Below are 16,365 nucleotides of genomic sequence, written 5' to 3'. Positions count from 1 at the left end.
AGCACGTGGCTTGCCTCTTCAATTCTGGTTGCAGGAACAAAGTCGAATCGCTAGCTAGAGCTGGAGTTTTTTTTTCCTGGCTGTAATGTGGTGGTGAAGCGGAATGTACGATTGAAGCCGCTTCATGTATTTCACGTCTCAGATACTAGCCGCATTTCCGCAGCTGAACGCTTTAGCACTGATGCAACTTCGGGGTACATTTCGCAGTATGTTTCCCAATTTTTTTTTTTTTTTTTTTTTTTTTTTTTTTTTGAGAAAGCCGCTAGGGAATCCCTCTGAGCAGGGGACCTTGGACCGCCGCATCATCCCCATGTATATAGTGAGAGTCGGCCTGCTCGTGCACTTCAGGACTACCTGAGATTCGCGCAGAGGACGGGTGTCGGGGGGGCCGTTGTGAGGATGTCCTAGTCCTTAATAGCGTCGAACTGCTCAGCCTACGAGAGCAAAAAGTCTGGTGATCCAGTCGAGCTACACTACCACTGCATAAAGCCAGTGTTTGATGCGTGACAGCGTAGCTCAGAAGATGTCTTGATTGATGATCTGTCTAAGTGTCTCTTCTACAATTCCGTCAAACGATCGAGCTTTTAGTAGGCTGCGTTGATCGGATTGCTGCTTCCCTCAAAGAGGGTAATGCTATGCGCTACTTCCTCAACGGGAGTAGGCGGGGGAAACCCGTGTCAGGGTCCTTCGGTGGCGTATCGGGATTGTACCAGCTTGATGATTATCTTTCTGATCAGTAGAGGTAGGATTCCAACCACAGTGCCGAGCAAGCCAACGATTGTTCCAAGTGTCCACCAAGTGACCACTCCCACTGTTCTGCTCAGTCTTCTATGCTCGTCTTTGAACAAAGGATATTGTTCTTGGCTTGAGGTATGGATTCCATGGTGTTTGATGGACCTCCAACTGCTCTGGCTGCCACTTGGGAAGCTGTCAAGCTGGTCTGTAATTCCAACGAGGGCATTGTGGCCACGGTACCTAACGTTCCATGTCGAGCCTCTTCACCTGGATCACATCCCAGTGCCTCGAATGGAAGTTGGCAAAGAAACGAGTGCTCATTGTAGTCAACTCACCATGGATGCATCCGCTCCCAGCAACCACAGACGGTCCAGGCCGCTCTCATCACCAAACCGCCACATACCGACATCGACATCCTGATATTGAATTCCAGCGTCAGCGCAGTCAGCTCGAATGCCCACCAGCAGTCAAATTTTCCGATGGGCTTTCCTTCCTGTGCAATATTTCCACCATACTCCAATACATCCATCGGCCGACTATTCCGCATTCAATGGCCAAATGCCCATGCGCCTGTCATCATGGAAGGGCTACGATCCGTTGGGCGGGCCACCCAGAAAGCTAGCCCCTTAAGATCCCTCTCCCTCTCCCTCTCCCGTCCGGGCCCAATCTCTCGACCCGATTCCTTGCTCTTCAACATCGTTAGTACCTAACTTTGTTATTCTTCTTGTTCACACCTCATTTCATGTCGCTCCACGCCGCAACAATGTCGACAGTTATCACTGCCGCAAGTGCGTTTTGGACGATGTTCTGGACCAAAGCACTCCAAATACAAAGGCGACTAGAGGAGTTAAACTAAATTCAAGAGTGTGGTAGACTAGAATTTTCTACCTGTACCGACGTGAACAAGACCCTAGGCTAGTCACCCCTTTTGACGGAAGGGAAGATTGCCATCTGCCTTGACACCTGCCCTCTCCCTGCCGCCGCACCTCTCTGGCGATCAAGGCAGTTGGTTTCGACAGTAGACTTCTTTCTCTCAACGTCTCTCGTAGTCTTTGAACCTGGGTCGACGGCGTTTCAGACGCCAATCAGACCATCTCTCTCCAAGGCACCACAACCTCCAGGGCACCAATTCACCAGGCCCCCTCCAGACTCCGTTGCGAAAACATCTGGCAGACAAGACCGACTTCCCTGGACCCATCATATGCAAGACGATAATTGACCAACGCCCCAACCGATCCAACACACGTGAATCAGACGAAATGGGCAATTCACCGCCACCAGCCTATCGTCGCAAGGTATCCTCCCTTTTTCATCTCATCGTTCGTTGGCCATCTCATCCAAACCATTTATCAAAACCTTCACTCCCAGACGCAAACATACCAGCGTGTTGACGCGTCGGAGACGTGCGCCACTTCATTGATGAAATATACACTATCACGTCCCAAAGAGGAGGGAAAAGATTCCAGCGTTGAAGGCACCGTGGTGATTCGTATGTCCGGGAACTCACCGCGTCTGGAGACCTCGCCCATGGTCTGGATTTGAAGACAGCTATGATGCCAGAACATCTGGATGGGGTAAGAGGGAGAGAAGGAGGAAACGGCTCTCCAAGTTGCTTGTGATTGTGTGTTCGAAACGGGTGAGGGCTTCGTGTTCAAATTACCTACCTGGTATGCTTAACTCGGAGGCCATTTTCCCGTTGACGTTGATGTTGCTAATAACGCATTATGGTGAACGAAGGAGAACGAACGACGGACATACAGTCCCGGAGAAGCCCAGTGAGGTATGCTTTACAAAGCGTCCAGGAGATGACTGCGCGCAGAAAACACACACACCGCTTATATTGCTTGGAACAACGAGTGAAGCTCCTCATCGTCAATTCTGGGGAATTGCCCAAGCCTTTTCGAACATCCCGACACTTCGAGCGACCACATTCACGGCCCTCGACAAGCACAACAAATCCGACATGGACGCAACGGGACTGAAATTGTTGTCGCTGAAAGATTTCCATGACATCGACCGGCTGGGCGACGTCTTTGAAGCCATACAACGAGAACCAGGCGACTCTCCGCACGGATAACTCAGGCGGATCCCGAGCAAAGATGCAAAGGCGATGGCAGAGGCCGTTGATGCTTCATCTTTAATCCAGGGCTTCAACAAATGTTCTGGTGCTTGGGTGATTCGGATGGCGGCACCTCATTTTAGTCGATCCGATAGAGGCGGCCCATATACTGGAGAATCGTGTTTTGGTTCCAGACGTGATTGAACCCAATGCCGATATGGCATGCGGCATGTAAGTTGAGACCGGCCGCGTTCTACCTAGTAACCTGTGACTGATTGGGATCAACCAAACGCTTGGAGCGGCTGCTTGATTTGGGACCTGAAAGTGCCGGTGAAGGACGGGAGTCGCCAACTGGGGCTGAATTGGCAGGTGAGGTGTTGAAAGTTGCGTGGTGCCTCTTGCGTTGAACGATCGCCAGGCGAAGAGGGGAGCGGACCCCTTTCGCTACCTATCGACTGTCATCGTTGGAAGTTGGGCCCTGAGATAGACAGCGGCCAAAGGCACGATAGGGCAGTTGAATGCCCAGTTGATCAAGTTGGCAGCAGAAACCCCCTCTCTTAGTTTGGGAAGTGCGGTGGACAGTTGCTTCCCTTCCTTGAGGTTCAATTGCAGAGCACAACCGACCCGTAGCATCAAGCAAAGAGAACGATGCAAGCCGCCACTGAGATTGTTGGGAAACTGAAGGCGATATGTCGAGGTGGTTGTCTGAGTCGACCAACTGTGATAGTTGGAATTCCAGTGTCTGCCCTTGTGCTTCTCAGGGTCTCTCTCTCTCCCTCGAAACTGAGCTCCTCAGTACACTGATGGGTGACTTGGGCAAGCTGACTCGAGCGAGCGAGCAGCCCAAGTTTTCCAGGCTCTTGAGCACCCTGGCTCCGAGAGCGACAAGCCTTTTGAGTGTACAGAGCCGAATTGCGGTCAAACCCTCAAAACAACCTGCCAACCTACCGAACACAAATCCGACGAACACAAATGCACAACACAGCACCTAAAAGCCTTATGAGTGCCTGTACAGAGACGGCCGCGTTGCGGTCAGACATTCAAAACACCCCGTGATCTCCACAGCCACGAAGCGACACACAGCACCAATGGGATATAGCCATGGTGCTGGAAGTGAATGCAGGAAGGGAAGCCATGTCTCTGCCCTTCCCTCGTTCTGATATTCAGGAGATGATACTTGACGCTCCGATCATGGCAGCCATATTTTTGAACTTCTTTGGCTTATTGAAGTATTGGCAAAGGAAGATGTCTCCCACATGAGCGTTGTGAGCGCGGTGATCAAGTCACCCAGGCGATTGTGGGTGGGGGTTGCAGAGCAAATCATGCGTGTGGCCCTCGGGATCATCGAAATTGGGGTCGATAAACTGGTTGATTTGCGGGTTCTGCTTGTTCTGCGGTTGCTGCCCTTGCTCTAGTGGTAATCATCACCCTCATGTCGGTGGCGATTGGCAGAGGTTGAATACTCCACATAACCTTACCGAGAGAAATGGAACAAGAACACAAGAAAATCTCAAGTAGGTACCCAGCATCCAGCACAGAAGTGTTCCTTGTGGGTGCCAATCTGATCCCCAATCAGTCCGGAACCTGTCTACTCATCATCCTCCTCGGCAGCCGCCTTCGCCGCCAGAATACTGGCCAAGCGGCCCTCCTTCTTCCTTCCTTCCTTCCCAAGAAAGCCAGAAAGGCAGTAGCAGGAGGGTTGGGTCTGGTGGTGAGGGTGTAGCGGGGCGCGCACACTAAATCAGCACCCGCCAAAGCCGATCTACATCATCAGACAGGGATCTCCTCGGGATGAAAGATGTCAAGATGCTTTATTGTGTCGTAGATCTTGAATCTGATATCGTCGATGATCGTGTCGATAGTGTCTGCGATGGTAGTAGAATGACGGATCGGATGATTGCGTCATATACTTCGGGAGCTGCCAGTGGGTGTTGTGGGAGCTGCTTGTGGAGACCGCTTGTTGGAGGGAACAGCTCTTGGTGAAGCTGAGGATGGTGAAAATCATGGAGCGGGTAAAGATGGTGAAAACGGCAAGACTGCTCCAAAGGCGTGGGGACCCTGGGATTATATGTCATGGAGATGATATCACAACCCAGCTGTAAGTTATGGCACATGCCTTGGCTTTCTGGAAGGAGAACATCGAAGAGGACTCTTGAGAGTGTCCGGCGTCGGGGGTTTTCGTCCCCTCTGCGAAGTGCACCTTCTTGCGCAGAAGTTCTCCCGGGCACGCCAGGTGACAAAGTCGATCTTGGTTCATTTGTCCCGTAACAATTTGCACGCCTGCCACATGGAAAGGTTCTATTTGTAGCAGCCGCCTTCCGGTCCCGGGTTGGGCACTGCTCTTTGGGATTTGGCTTGAGGCCTGGCCGTCTGAAGCCGGTCCACGTCCTGCTTTCCTCGATTATACATGTCTTCTCCTTTGCTTCGGAAAGCCTCGAAACTCCCACCGGCACCAAGTTGGACTTGCAGCTCTCCGATCGCCGCGAGCTACTGTAGCGAGACTCGCAACAATCTGGTCTAATAACCAGTCTTCTTCGTCCGCTGGTGATGATGATGAAAGTCTGAGAGCACCGGGATGGTGTCGAGATCGGGACCTTCAGAATCAGGAGGCCTCTAGGAAAATATGAGTCGAGAGGATTTCCAGAAGTCGTCCGTAGATGACCGAAGCACCGCAGCTACTGGTTTTCGAAACTGAGCTGGTGTAGATGTTTGGTTCCAGCTGCTGTCGTTCCAGATGTTGCTGCTCCCGCTGCTGTTGTTGTTGTTGTTGATGCTGCTGGCGTTCTTGTTGCCGGCCATCGGAGGTCATGAGGACGAGGAGTTCGGTACGGAGTTCGGTGCAGACTTTGGCGCGGAATGCGCACCATCGCAAATTGGAAGCGATAACGATCCAGAGGCCGTTGGTGCTTCGCAAGTGGTTCAGCCATGGAGTTCATTTGGAGAAGTTGCTGGCGAAGCGCGTGAGTGGTGCGTGGTCGGTCTGAAGGGGAAAAAATGATGGAAAAGCGGTGAAGTTCCATGTCATGGACCCTGCAAAGGGGGAAGAAGGGAGAAGCTGAGAAGCGGAAGTGCTGTAGGCTTGTGAGCTTTCGAAGAGAAGAGAAGAGTAGATGAGAAAGCGGCGATGTTATAATGAACACAGTGAAGCGAAGTTCGAATAAGGCGTGAACTGGAAGTTGAAAGTGTTGAAGATTGGTGGGCTTCGAAGTAATGAACAAACGGGGTAAGAAAGCGGTACCGATCTGGATGGAAAAAGAATTGTTCATCTCCCATGGGAAGACCAGTCTTCTTATAGGTATCGAGCCGTCTCCAGAACTTTCACAGGCTCAGGAATTGAGGAGAGCCGAGAGTAGTGGCTGCAGGAGATCGTCCAGGTGTCCCAAGTCAAAAGGAAAGAATTTGCTTTTTGGCAGGAAGGGTTATGGACAGAAAAGCACATTTGCGAGAAAAGACGGCAGGTTTTGTTTGTCTTTTGCAACAGTCGGACTTGGTTACAGCGGTCGACCGCTTTAATCGGTGAAGAGCGGGCGCTGTTGAAAGGAGAGCATGCGTGAGTTGAGATGATGAACGGTGAGCTCCCTCAATGGAGAGGATGATGGAAGTCGTCGTTCAAAGTATAGGCAGTCGTCCTACTATCGTTCTTCTTCCCATGGTGAGCTACACTCCCGGTGAGAGCAAGGCCGAGAAACGGTTAGCACTTGCGGTGAAGAGAAGAATCGAAGGATGGAAGGAGCATACCTTGACGGGCGAGACTTTGATCAGATCAATATCTGCGCAGAAGCTCTCAAGTAGGTTCCACTGCTTGGGCTCACAAACACAGATCTTTCTCGTTCTCTCTTTGCCTGCAAAGAGTCAGTGTTTACTTGCGTGAAAAAGCACACGTGCACACGCAAACACCAGGTAGCGACGGTAGCCACCGGTCACGATCACAACCTCTTTCATATTCTCCTGCCGGCCATCAAAGATCTAACAAACATCGCTTCCATAGGTACCTCTATTGTATCCCACTCGCTCAAAAAGAAACATCCACCCATCCCAACACTTTCCTTAGTCCCAACTGCATCTCTCCTAGTCCTACTCAAGTTTGTCCCTCCCCTCCATCACCATCAATACCCCTCCCTCCTACTAACCCCATTTACCAACCTCTCCCCCCTACCCACCCTCCCCAGATTCTCCTCCAAAATCGCCAACACCCTCTCATTATACCTCGTACTCGCCCCACTCACATGCGGCGTAACAATGACATTCCTCGTGCTCCAAAGCCTGTGTCCATCCGGCAGTGGTTCCGGGTCCGTAACATCCAGCGCCGCGCCTCTAATCCACCCCTTTTCCAGCGCCTCAATCAGTTCATCCGTATCCACCACCGGTCCCCTCGCAATGTTACTAACAAACGTCCTCCCCCGTTCCTCCACCTTTCCCGTTTCCTCATTCATAACCTTAACAGTAGGCGAAGCCTTGTACAAAACCTCAAACTCCTCTTTACCCAACAAGTGCTTCGTCCCCGGCGTCAAAGGAGTGGAAACCACCAGGAGATCCAACCCTGACCGTAAAAACGAGTGCAAGTCCTCTTTGGAGGAGCCAGAAAACCACTTAGAGGGAAAGATGCCATCGGGATCACCCATCCCGGAGGGGGCCCAGCTTCGGTCTTTGCGGGATTCGGGCGTGGGCCGCGGGTGCAGGGTGAAAGCATGGACGCGCATGCCCATGGCGACGGCGAGACGGGCAGTTTGCCTGCCGATGGCGCCGTAGCCGAGGATACCGACGGTTTTGGCGGTGGCGTCCTGGATGGAATCGGACTTGGCGCGGGACCAGTGGGCTTGTTGTTGGAGGGCGAGGTAGTGGGGGAGGTGGTGGTTGAAGGCGAGGTAGGTGAGGAGGAGCCATTCGGAGATTTGGGGCCTATCGATGTACTTCTGGTCAGTCACGCACTGACGGGTTGGACAAAGAAAAAGGGAAGAAAAAAAAAGGAAAAAAAAAAAAAAAGAGAGAAAGAAAGGGGAAAAAGACAAACCCATGGACCCCATTAGCAGTACAGAACTCGACCTCGGTCTCTTTGAAAAGCGGATGATCCAGGATATGGTTGGCTCCGGCGCTGATTAGCTGGACATATTGCAGCTTGGGCGCATCTTTCGGTTGCGGGAGATAGGTAAAAGTCAAGGCGATGGTGACGTCTTTCCACTGTTCAATGGGGAAAGGAGACTCCCCTGCTCCGGTTCCGGGGGCCCTCCATTCGGACTTGTGGCATTCAATCACCAAGTCGGGAAACTGTTTCTGGAGAGAGTCTATGTAGTCTGGGGTTGGTTCCCAGGGAGTGATGAAGACGAGTTTGTGGCCTTTGAGAGTTGGGTTCGTCTTTGTTTCGTTGTCGAGGGAAGAGAATTTGATGAGCGTCATTGTGAAGTTGTTGTGGTGCTTTTGGTGTGGTCGTGGTGTTGATGTTGATTTTGATGTTGAACCGGAATCGGAATGTCTTTTGTTTTGAGACGGAATTGTCACAGTCATGGAATTCAAGGACGACGGGGAATGATTACCAATCTTCCAAGACGGAAGACATCCCGGCGACAGCGGCGTTCCCGTAGTGCGATGCGGGGTTGGTCTGGCGCTATCTCGCGTCATCCTTCCCGGGGTTTTATGGGGTCCGTTAACCCTGGCGGGTGCGGGAGGGCGTGGGGGTCCCGTCCCGTCCAGTCTCGGCATTATCGCCGATCTGCGTCTATCAAGTATCTCTTCCACCTTCATTCCTGTTGCCACGAAACTCGACATTTGGTCCTTCTTTTCCATGGCTCAGTCAACATGCCGTTGAAGTTGTTGACCGTTTGTCAGATGGTCAACGACCTTGTATGAGTTTAACTTTCTTTGTTCTCCATTCCATCCATCCAGACCTACGCTGTTAAAGACAATAAAGCACTGCGAGTTCAATCGACTCCAAGCCACCCATAGCCAAGAATCGTCGTCTTCCTTCTCCTTCTCGTTTCAGTCATCATCATCGTCCATAATCCATCATTGCCCTCATATCATCCATCTACATCCGTCCGTACTGTATCCCGGAACTGTTACGCTTCTTGCCTCTCGACCTCATATCTTAAACGTCCTGACTGTTTTGTCTTGGAGGGACACGTCTTCTAGGCCTCAACCGCATCGTCAACCGCGCCGAAGCAGGTTTCCACTGAGTAGAGAGGTATAATGTCAGTACCTTGCTGTGGACCATAGGACGGAAAGAGGGTAGTAAGAAAAGAAAGGAAAAACGTACTGATGATGCCAGTAATGAGATAGGGATCCGCGTTGGAAGCAGGACGACGATCCTCAAAGTAGCCGTAGCCCTTGGCGGCGCACTCGCGAGGGATACGAATGGACGCGCCACGGTTGGCCACGCCGTAGGTGAAGGTGTCGATGGCACCCGTCTCGTGACGGCCGGTGAGACGCTTCTCGTTGCCTTCGCCGTAGACTGTTTTCCCCGCATTAGCCTCCGTCCCAACCCCACTCCATTCTTCCTCTGATCGGACAAACTCACCAGCAATATGCTCCTTATGCCTTCCCTCCAGCTTCTTGATGGCCGCCTCGATCTGCTTCATGCCGCCCTCCTTCCTCATCTCGACCGTCGAAAAGTTGCTGTGTAGACCGGCACCGTTCCAGTCGCCAGGGATGGGCTTGGGATCGAGCGACACCTTGACGGCGAACTCCTCAGCTACGCGGTGCAGCAAGAAACGGGCGAGCCAAAGCTGGTCGCCCATCTCGATGCCGACGCAGGGGCCGACTTGGAACTCCCACTGGGCGGGCATAACTTCGGCGTTGGTTCCCGAGATCTTGATGCCCGAGTACAGGCAGGCGCGGTAGTGCGCTTCGACAATGTCGCGCATGACAACCTTTCCGGCACCGACACCGCAGTAGTAAGGACCTTGCGGGGCGGGGTAGCCTGCATGTTGTCAGTGTGTGTCTGGACATGGGCATGGATGAGCCGATGGGAGAGACATACCATTCTGAGGCCAGCCGTAGGGACGATCATTCAGATCGAGAAGGGTGTATTCTTGCTCGAGGCCGAACCAAGGCTCATGCTTGGCGTGAAGCTCCATGAGCTTGGCGCACTCGTGGCGGTGGTTGTACTTGTTGGGGGTGCCGTCGGCATCCCAGCATTCGGCGAGGACAAGAATGTCTATATGTACAGTGAGCAACAAGACGATATGCAGGTTGCAATATGGACTGGTGGCTTACTGTTGGGAGGGCGGAAAGGATCGGGGTAGACGGCGACCGGCTTTCTGTGAAGTGGTCAATAAATGATGCCCCTGTTTCATCATCACTATCAAGCGCATAATGACTTACAGGTAAACATCCGAGTTGTCACCAGGAGCCTGGCCTGTTGAGCTACCGTCAAAGTTCCAGATGGGGAGCTCCTCGGGCTTGTAGCCCTCTGGCTTCTCATCGAGAGTCTGTTTATGATGGAAAAGTTAGTCTTGATTTCCCTTTTGGTCACTTCCTCTTGGTGGTTGCGCAAATCCCAATTGCTGCAGTGGTGACGGGAGATGGGTGGTGGTGGTGGTCTGATCCCGAGCAGGGTGGCGATAAGACGTACGCGAGATTTTGAGCGGGTGTTGCCTGTAAGTTTGAAAGATTGTCTGTCAATTTGCCATTCTTTTCCTTTGACAATCCGCTGGAAAAGCACATACCCTCAGAGTCAATCCAGATGTACTCGGCCATGACTATTTTGACGTCAAATGTCAGTGTTTACTAGTGTGGTATAACAACACCAAAAAGGCGGACATGAACGCACTCTTGCCGTGCTGGTCGAGATCGCGGAACTTGGCCAAGATGGCCGCATTGGACGCGAAGGACTCCTTGGTAGCCTGTTGTGAAGCCATCTGTTAACCTGTCTGTTCTCGATTGTGTGGTTTCAAGGTCTGAACTGGATCCCAGAAGAAGAAGCAGTGGTGGTTTTGATAGCGGCGGTGACGAACCATTGTGGTGTGTGAGTTGTGTAAGTATTAGGTCTGTAATGGTAATGGTATGTATGATGTCGCAAAAGTCCCAACACCTCGCTAGCACGTAGCAGCAGCAGCAGCAGCAGCAGTCGCAAGTCGCAAGTCGCAGTCGCAAATTCGAAGAAAAAAACAACCACGTCCCAACGTTGAACGTGTTCACAAAGACTGAGTGGTGATGGAGAACAAGGAGAGAATTGGAATGGAATGGAGAGATAGAAGAGGTGAGAGAGAAAAAAAAAGGACGCGCGCGTTCCTGGCGACGGGAACGGGTCAAAGATAAGGAAACTCGCTCGCTAGGTTCCCGTCACGGTTGCGGCGCAGTCAGCCAGCAGCCGAGTGTGCCCATGCTGCGGTGCGGTCTGGAAACCAACATGGTGCTGCCCACCCGTGACTTTCACGTTACCATCCGATCCCATCCGAACATGTCACTGCGTTTGTTGCCTTGGGTCTAGACTTTTTCTAGTGTGTAGCTATTTGGCGCGGTGTAGGGTGTAGACTGTAGAGGTATGAGGTAGCTATGATGAGGTAGCGGGGTCCATCTTGATGGGACTAGCCGAGGTGACCTGATACGAACCGCAAAAGATACGATACCGACGGACAAAAGATACCTCTAACAATAGCATCGAGTCCATAATCCAGGCGGGTCACTTGTGTTAAACTGGACATGGTTGCTTTTCCTCCCCCTGATGTCCCCATTCCACGACCACCACCTTGGACCCGTATTGCCCGCGCATTGGCCATTCGGTTGCCTCCGAGGCCCTGTTTACCCCCGAGGCATCGAGGGCGTATGTACACTACCTAGAGCGTGTCTCCTTTGAACCCATCGTTTGATGGAGGGTGGCTTGGCTGCTTGAACTGTTCGAGTGGGATGAATTTGGAACAAGACTGAAAGAAGGGCCGGTGATCGGTCCAATCATGATCTGATGTGTTTGTGTTTTTGCGGTGTGTGTGTGTATATTTCTGTTTCGTGATAGCAATCTCATCATCCGTGACCGAGGCGGAATGTCAGAAACAAAAGACACACGACGTGAAAGTCTCGGATTATCCGCATGAGCTTCAGTTGCTTCTCTTTCCATCCTTGGATCAACCTGGAAGAATCGATGGAGGAATAGGGTTCCACCGGTCATCGGCCCATCCTCCCCTTGTGCCTCCAGTAGGTCCCTGCAACCACCATTCACACCCTTCCCAAAGGTCACAGAAGTGGTGATTCCAAGCTTTTTGTTAGTAGGGACTGGAGAGTGCTCGCAGTGAGACCCGACAGAGGAAGGTGCAGTGACACGCTACTGCGCTGTTGACCTCTGATCTCCCGCCGTGGAGATTCACAAGGGACGCTGTCTGGGATACACCTCACGAATGCTTATTCTGACTTCCCTTCCTTAATCGTGTTTTGGTATTTTCATCCATCCAATCCATCTTACCAACGCTTTCCTGCTTTTCTGCCCTCTGCCCTCTGTCCTCACAGGATCACCGAAATGGACTTCATCTGTTCATTGTTCCCAGGTCTCCCCTTCCCTTTCCATTCGAGAAGATGAAAGAAACCCGTCCCCGCTACCCCACTCAACCTAGGTACAGTACATCCGCCTCAAAGCGCAGCTTTCCGTCGTATCACCACTGCACTGCACCGCACTGCACGCATCACCCACACCTCAGCACACTGCACTTTCTCCAATCCCTTGGCACCGGTATATGACAGGTAAACCCGTCTTCAGCCTATCTACACATAATCAGGCACTCCTCACCGCCCCATTGGCCACTCAATGACTTTCTTATCCAATCTCATGACTGATGGCTCCCCCCCCCGTCTCTGGTCTCTGGCACTCTGCCCCTCGATGACCGCCCCTAGCCCTCAGGCCCCTGCCGAGCTTCAGCTCAGCTGTTGGCCTGGCTGCTATCAATATTCAATGCCCACCCCGCATTTTTCTTCAGGTGCACTGCACAGGCGAGACAGGCAGACTGCAGACACACGTGGGGCTCCGCCTTTTCTTATCATTGAGCTGTGATTGGATGAACACCGTACTGGTTCGTCGTCGTCGTCGTTTCGTTGTTGGAGCTTCCACTTTCAAAAACTGAATCAAGCAGAAGCTCGCAAGCTGTCCCGAATAACCGGTCCAGTCCAGTCCAGGCAGTGACCACGCCAGGTGACGCCCAGCTTTCTTTCCCAGCTTCCACTTCTTCTTCCACTTCACTTCTTCTCTTGCAGACCTCTCAACTGCAGGATGACTGAACACAGGGCAACTAGTGATGAGCGAGGACGAAGCACGCGGGGTTTTCCATCCATGGTGTCTCAATTTCCATGTTTTTTGTTTCCTCTCCCGTGCTACCCACCACCTGGAAGCCATTCCATTTCCAGGGGACGAATGACGAACTGGGCTGAACTCTTGGAATGGGGGTACACACCATACCACACCACATTACACCACATTACACCTCTCTACAACTAGTCTAGTGTACGGTTACAAATTCCTGTGACTTGTGCTTCTGGAATGTTGCAATTTGTCTTACCTGTTTCAGTACGTACGGGCGAAGCAAAACCGGACCCGGATGGGTCTTGCCCTACCGTCGCCGTCGCCGGAGGCAGGCAGCGAGACGAGTAGGTAGTGTGACATCACGCAGGGCGGACGGGCCAAGCCTTTTTTTTTTTTGGTTTTTTTTTTTTTTGTTTTTTACGGTGACAGTGAATTGTGATGAGAATGGAAAAAAATCATAGGGCGAACCGTAAGGCTGTGTGGAGGTTCGGTCAATCATGCGGGGCAAGACATCAGACCTACGAGGACCTACACTACCTAGGTACTTATACCTACCTACCTACCTCCCGCTTCAGTCACCGCCGCGGCGGCGTACGGAGCTAGTCTTATCACTCTTATCTCGCGATAGCATTTTAGGAGTCTCGCTCAAGACCTCGAAAACGGGATTGGAGTTGGACTCATGATGCTATTCGGAAAGAAAAAAAAAAAAAAAAAAAAAAAAAAAAAAAAAAAAAAAAAGGGGAAACAGCCATGATTACAGCCGCCGCAAAGGCCTCGATGAGCATTGATGACATTAAAGACTGAAGCCACTGAGTACAATAGTACACTACCTGGGGCAACATCATGCGTCGACTACACACCTGCTAGACTAGAGGTAGACGGCGTATGAGCCGCGATAAGTGGTACATCTCACGACCTACAAGAATGCCGACTCAGGCCGCTGTGAGGACCTTGATGGTACATGAGGCTGATTGATAACGGGGTGGAGCATTCCACTTGGTACTGTACTTGAGTCCTAGAAGGGAGCGGGAATTGAGGGAAAGCTCTTATCGCGATGGGCCGAAAGCTCTTATGATAAGCCATGCTTGTCTGTCTCTTGGCTTGAGGTTCTCAACTGGCCTGTCCAAGACAGGTCTAAAATCCACATGACATTCGAGACATCATCAGCGGTCAGATTCACCGGCTCATCCAATACCAAACATAGGTATTCATGTTGGAACCAATCTATCTTCGCAACCACGGCAGACCACCACCACCACCAGCTCACCCTTAAGCAGGCTCATCATCCCCACCCCCCATCGCATCCATCGCTACTTCCTGACTCCTTCCGTAAATGCCCCCATCCAAAATGACGGCCTCGTTATCATCCCGATCATCCTGCACCCTCCTCCACCTTGTACTCTTATCCCTCCTCCCTTCCAACTCGGTGGCGGCCCCCTTTTCTTTCAAATCCGCCGGTGGTTCGTACACAGGCTTGATCATGCCTCCCAACAAGGGATTCTTGCTAAACGCACCACCACCACCACCACTCGTCCTCGACGACGACGGGGCAACATGATACTCCCCCGGCCCACTGAATTCGTCGGGTTCAGACTCTGGAGTAACAGGTCTCTCCACCTTGGTGACTTTTCTGAGCACCTTTTTGCCCACCAAATCAATACTAACCACCTGCTGCCTCTTTTCGTACTCTGGGCGGGCATTCCACTCCATCTCCCTCATCAGCTTCTGCTGCTTCTTGAGCGCTAGCGCCCTCTCTTCAGGGGAAGCCCACATGCTTCCTCCCATTGCCGTGACGTCAAAGTCCGCCGCTTCGTCTCTGACCGTCGTTCTCTGCGCGTTTTCCGCTTGGAAATTCAACAGCTTATCGCGCTGCTCGATAGCTTTTTGCTTTGCTGATTGCGCATGTTGCTGTTGAGCCTGTTGTTTCGCTGCCGCTTCCTGCAACGTAGGCGCATCCTCGTACTCATCACCGTACCCCCTCGGTCGAGCAAATGGTTTGGGCACACCGCCTACGTCAGCCTTCTTGTTGGCTGCGCGATCGGCAGCCATTTTCTCACGGCCGCGCTCGGCTTTGAGTTCTTTGATCATTTGTTGGATCTCGGAGGGGGAGAGCAATGGGTGGCTGCAGAAGGTGCAGGGGCCTAGACCTTCTTTGACGCAGATCACTTTGCCGCAGTTGAGGCAGTTCGGCGCCGCAGCGAGCAAAGGATGGCGCGCCGCGACGCAGTTGCACCGGCGCGAGGCGATGCCTGAGGATGAGTTGGAGGTGTGTGTGGGGTTGGTGGTGATTTCGAGTTGGCGGATGGCGTCGTCGAGGTCGGAGAGGGCGGTGGAGGCGCCGTGCATGGGAGTACCGCCGGCGATGGAAATCTTGGTGGCATTGTTCTTGCCATTGCTGCTTGGGCCGGGCGTCGAGGTGCGGGAAACGGGATTTGATTTGGGCTTTGGTTTGCCTAGGTCGGAGATTAATGTGCCGTGGGCCGATGGCGGTAGTTTTGGTGTAGGTTGAGCGGGTTGTGCGGTAGATTTGGGTGGTGGTGGCGGTTTGCTCGGCCCTCCGGCTTGCTCGTTCGATGGTGTTGTTGGCTTGGACCTGGCCGAGATGTATTCGAGATCCGCATCCTTCTTGTTGTAAGCCTTCGTCCCTGGCGCAAGGGCAAAGTTTGTGACTTGACGAGAAGGTTGGGCTTGTAATGGTCCCTGCTTCTTCTTCGGTTTGCGCTGGGGCTTCGGGACTCGATCGATATCTGAATTGGGAGCCGAGTTCTGTGCTGAGCTGGGTGCTGACGGCGTTCGGGCGGCAGAAGACGGGGCTGGCGGCGCTTTTGGGTCGGCGCGACGGGCGTTGAAAGTAGAGATAAAGTCGATGACGGCAGGGGAATCGCCGAGAAGATTGGTAAAGTGATCAATGGCTTCGGTCTTGGAGAGCGTCGAGGCGTAATCTAGGACTTGCTTGAGGTCTTCGTCCGGCAGAGGGAGGAGCCGGGAGAGCTGTTGTTGCGACATTGGTTCCGGCGGATCTGTCTGGTGATTGATGGGCGGTACAACGGGCGATCGGGAGTGTTATTGTTGGTTTTGGGATGTGAAATGCCAACAATTAGCCGTTCAAAAATTCGGCATGTTTTGTAGTTGTATGAGTGATGATGTCAATGGTAAACATCGGAATTGGTGAGTCTACGCCGGCCGGCGACCTGAGCCAAGTTGGGAAAGCGGCGGGCGATAACGTAATCGCTGGCTTGGTGGGGCTTACGAGATCTCGAATTGTGAGCGCCACAAATACGTACTCTGTGGCTGACGGTTTGTGAAGGAAGTGAGGCTTGATAGTTCGGCTTCCAGAGGGCAGACACGGCCC

General features: G+C 52.5%; 3 protein-coding genes across 4 annotated transcripts; all 3 read right to left on the bottom strand.

Moving 5' to 3' along the window:
• Window positions 1-6,714: 6,714 nt before the first annotated feature.
• NCU04857 (2-hydroxyacid dehydrogenase) lies at window positions 6,715-8,371 on the bottom strand. Its single transcript, XM_954021.2, has 2 exons — window positions 7,806-8,371; window positions 6,715-7,693 (listed from the first exon to the last, which is right to left on the bottom strand). The coding sequence occupies exons 1-2, from the start codon at window positions 8,294-8,296 to the stop codon at window positions 6,901-6,903; spliced, it is 1,284 nt and encodes a 427-aa protein (XP_959114.2). The 5' UTR covers window positions 8,297-8,371; the 3' UTR covers window positions 6,715-6,900.
• Window positions 8,372-8,432: 61 nt separating this feature from the next.
• Window positions 8,433-11,248, bottom strand: gln-2 (glutamine-2). Of its 2 annotated transcripts, XM_011395811.1 has the most exons (10): window positions 10,744-11,248; window positions 10,560-10,632; window positions 10,456-10,488; window positions 10,362-10,384; window positions 10,112-10,218; window positions 10,004-10,047; window positions 9,768-9,944; window positions 9,306-9,707; window positions 9,045-9,239; window positions 8,433-8,960 (listed from the first exon to the last, which is right to left on the bottom strand). In XM_011395811.1, exons 1-10 carry the CDS (start codon window positions 10,744-10,746, stop codon window positions 8,917-8,919), a joined length of 1,101 nt encoding a protein of 366 aa, XP_011394113.1. In that variant the 5' UTR covers window positions 10,747-11,248; the 3' UTR covers window positions 8,433-8,916. The 2 variants fall into 2 exon arrangements, with proteins under 2 accessions (XP_011394113.1, XP_011394112.1); XM_011395810.1 differs by having other exon boundaries at window positions 8,572-9,239; window positions 10,744-10,955.
• Window positions 11,249-13,915: 2,667 nt separating this feature from the next.
• Window positions 13,916-16,192, bottom strand: NCU04855 (C2HC5 finger protein). Its single transcript, XM_954019.2, has one exon. The coding sequence runs from the start codon at window positions 16,017-16,019 to the stop codon at window positions 14,283-14,285; it is 1,737 nt and encodes a 578-aa protein (XP_959112.1). The 5' UTR covers window positions 16,020-16,192; the 3' UTR covers window positions 13,916-14,282.
• Window positions 16,193-16,365: the final 173 nt, after the last annotated feature.

Source organism: Neurospora crassa, linkage group IV (assembly GCF_000182925.2).
Source record: "Neurospora crassa OR74A linkage group IV, whole genome shotgun sequence".
Classification (NCBI taxonomy): domain Eukaryota; kingdom Fungi; phylum Ascomycota; class Sordariomycetes; order Sordariales; family Sordariaceae; genus Neurospora; species Neurospora crassa.
Note: the sequence above shows the minus strand (reverse complement) of the source record. Positions and strands in the feature narration are given on the sequence as shown.

Bases quoted from the DNA above. Each gene is read 5' to 3' on its own strand.
- NCU04857 (XM_954021.2), bottom strand. From the start codon at position 8,296: ATGACTGTGACAATTCCGTCTCAAAACAAAAGACATTCCGATTCCGGT. The intron at 7,694-7,805 runs GTTTGTCTTTTT...GTACATCGATAG, and splicing joins ACTGCTAATGGGGTCCATGG to GCCCCAAATCTCCGAATGGC.
- gln-2 (XM_011395810.1), bottom strand. The intron at 10,385-10,455 runs GTATGTGCTTTT...TCAAACTTACAG, and splicing joins CATCTGGATTGACTCTGAGG to GCAACACCCGCTCAAAATCT. The intron at 9,945-10,003 runs GTAAGCCACCAG...CTGTACATATAG, and splicing joins TCCTTTCCGCCCTCCCAACA to ACATTCTTGTCCTCGCCGAA.
- NCU04855 (XM_954019.2), bottom strand. From the start codon at position 16,019: ATGTCGCAACAACAGCTCTCCCGGCTCCTCCCTCTGCCGGACGAAGAC.